Source organism: Trypanosoma equiperdum (genome assembly GCF_001457755.1).
Source record: "Trypanosoma equiperdum strain OVI genome assembly, contig: ctg_1149, whole genome shotgun sequence".
NCBI lineage: Eukaryota > Euglenozoa > Kinetoplastea > Trypanosomatida > Trypanosomatidae > Trypanosoma > Trypanosoma equiperdum.
The window spans coordinates 30,765-33,271 of record NW_027123115.1 but is presented as its reverse complement, the minus strand read 5'-3'; the positions used below and the strand labels follow the sequence as shown (position 1 = coordinate 33,271).

Below are 2,507 nucleotides of genomic sequence, written 5' to 3'. Positions count from 1 at the left end.
TATTTATTTATTTATATTGTACAAATATATATGTGTGTAAGAGGATGTGCGTCAACACTTCCCTGCTTCTCACTTCCCAGGGTTCACTTCCAGACTGTTATAACAAGCAAAGAAATCTAAAGTAAATCAACATAAAAAAATAAAAAATAAAAGGAAAAATAAAGAAAAAATGGGATGTAAAATTATGAAACAACAGTAATGACAATCATGACCATGGGAGATAACAAATTTTTTTTTAAAGAGATTTTTTTATAAAAAAAAGTGAAAAGGCAAGAATTAGCGACACTCACTCGTGAAAAAAAAAAGGTTAGGGATGAATCTACGTGCCACCATCCGAACCTGAAGTGGGATGGTATTTTACCGAAAAGAGGGGTAATGGAAAGAAAAAAAGAGGGGGCCTGTTGGTGACGACTCCGTGCAAGTGACGAAAATGAAAAAAAAACAATAAAAATTAAGGGGAAAATTAATTAAAATCATGTCGCAAACGTACACCAAATCTAGCGGCAAGTGAGTTACCATGGCATGCTGATGAATAAAAAAGAAGAAGGAACCAAAAACACTGGGCCGCAAAAGAAAAAAAAATGCCTTAGCGGTGAAATTCAACAGGGCGCAATTTGCATCTATGAACATTTCTCATTTTCATGATAGGAAATGAAGAAGAACTAGGAGAGCGCACGCAGGGAAAGAAATATATATATATTAAGCAAAATAGCGAGGAAAGGACTGCACAAGAATGTAATACTAACCACCATATGCAATCCCTTAGAGGATTGGTTTTTTTTCCCTCCATAACCTTATCCATCCTCTTTTTTTTTTCGTTTATCGACACCACCCTCCTGTGTTCATTAAACGGTTTACTTCGCTGGTCATACGGACGTGCCGCTTTCCTGCAGCCCAAACCTTCTTTTTCCTCTGTGGAGGAGGTTTGGTTTCATAAAACTCTCCACGCATAATCCTCGTCATGACGGGCTCTCCATGCAGAAGCTGCTGTCGGTAGGAATTATGTAAAACCCAGCGGCCACATCCCTTTTCCACGAGAGCATCAGCAGCGCCTTCAGTTGGAACAGCAAGTGACGCATCCGCTTGTGCTGGCATTAAATGCGAAAGATGTCCAACCACACGCCGCCTGGGAAGAGTCATTTCATAACGAAGAATCGCCGCCTCCCGCCGCGCTGCCGCACGAAGTTCCCGTTTATTGCACACTTCGCCGCGGCCAATTTGCAGCCGCCGTTTTGCCTCCTCATCAGTTTTCCACTCATGTCGCGCACGCCTCTGAGCTAACGCATGACATGAGCGCTGGGGATTCTCCTCTTCTATTTCTACATCACCGAAGTGGCCTTTAGGAAATACGCCCATTTCGCAGGCGAGGCGCTGTTGGTTGCTGAGGTGCAACTCATTCGACAGTGTTCCATCTTCCCTCCGTGTTATGGAATTTAACCACTGACTATTAGGGGCCGTTGCAGCTCGAGTCTTTTGGAGAAGACGATTGACGGCTGCGGCATTGCGCTTCGTCGAATCATCACATGCCATTAAACCGGTTGGTAATAGAAACCACCGAAATGAGACTCGTAACGGGATGAACAGTAATCTCCCTTCTCTTCTCTTCCCTTTTTTTTCTTTTTTCCCCCCTTTTCTTGCTCCTCTTCTATGTTATATATCCAATACCTACGTGTCCTAACTCTTATCTATCTGCAAATATGAATATCTATCGGTACAGTTACTCTCCTGTAAGTACTTGGTATGTAATTCCCTTGACTGCTACACCAGTTGTGGCCCCCGGGGAAATAATAAAATTAATAAAAGTAGAAAAAGCAAGCAACAACTCAATAAATAAACATACAAATATATGCGGCAATAACATTCCAGTGCCGCAAGGACAGCTAATAAAAAAATCAAACGAGAACACACGAACAGTTCACCACACAGCACATCGAAAATTGCACGCGACACTACAAAATGCATCTATAGTTACTGTTACGCACATAATTCAGGAACCAGCCGCCGCAGATTCAAAACGCTTTAAAGATGGCTCTGCTGCACCGTAGGCACATTAACACACACAAACACATAAACACGCACGAAAGAAAAAAAATCGATCTGCTTCCCCCATCCCACCCCCAGGCACCCTCACGTCATATTTTTTGTCTTTTTTTTTTCTCGTTTGATTTAGTTTTTCCTTTCTTCCACTCGCACGAATTTCCTACTTCACATCACCACAGGCCTATGACGCTGCAGTCTTATTATTGCAGTTATCCCCCTTCCTCCATCCTCCCATCACCTTTTGCATTCCCCCTTCACATCACTTTTAAAAAAAGTGTGTATATATAAAGTAGATTCAAGCAAGCAGCAAAATAAATAAATAAACAGGAAAGAAGAAGTTAAAGATTGGGATTGTGAAACTGGGAAGAAACTTCTGTTGCCATTCTACATTTACAGCAACATGGCGTTCAAATAAACGTCATCTACAGTTTCCACCACCACCACCACCCCTTCTCCCCGCCTTTCTT

At 42.0% G+C, this 2,507-nt stretch overlaps 1 protein-coding gene across 1 annotated transcript; it reads right to left on the bottom strand.

Moving 5' to 3' along the window:
* Nucleotides 1-819: 819 nt before the first annotated feature.
* On the bottom strand, nucleotides 820-1,530 carry TEOVI_000793500 (uncharacterized protein; the record flags this gene model as incomplete). The annotated part of the gene is made up of 1 exon (XM_067220414.1): nucleotides 820-1,530. The coding sequence occupies one exon, from the start codon at nucleotides 1,528-1,530 to the stop codon at nucleotides 820-822; it is 711 nt and encodes a 236-aa protein (XP_067076515.1).
* Nucleotides 1,531-2,507: the final 977 nt, after the last annotated feature.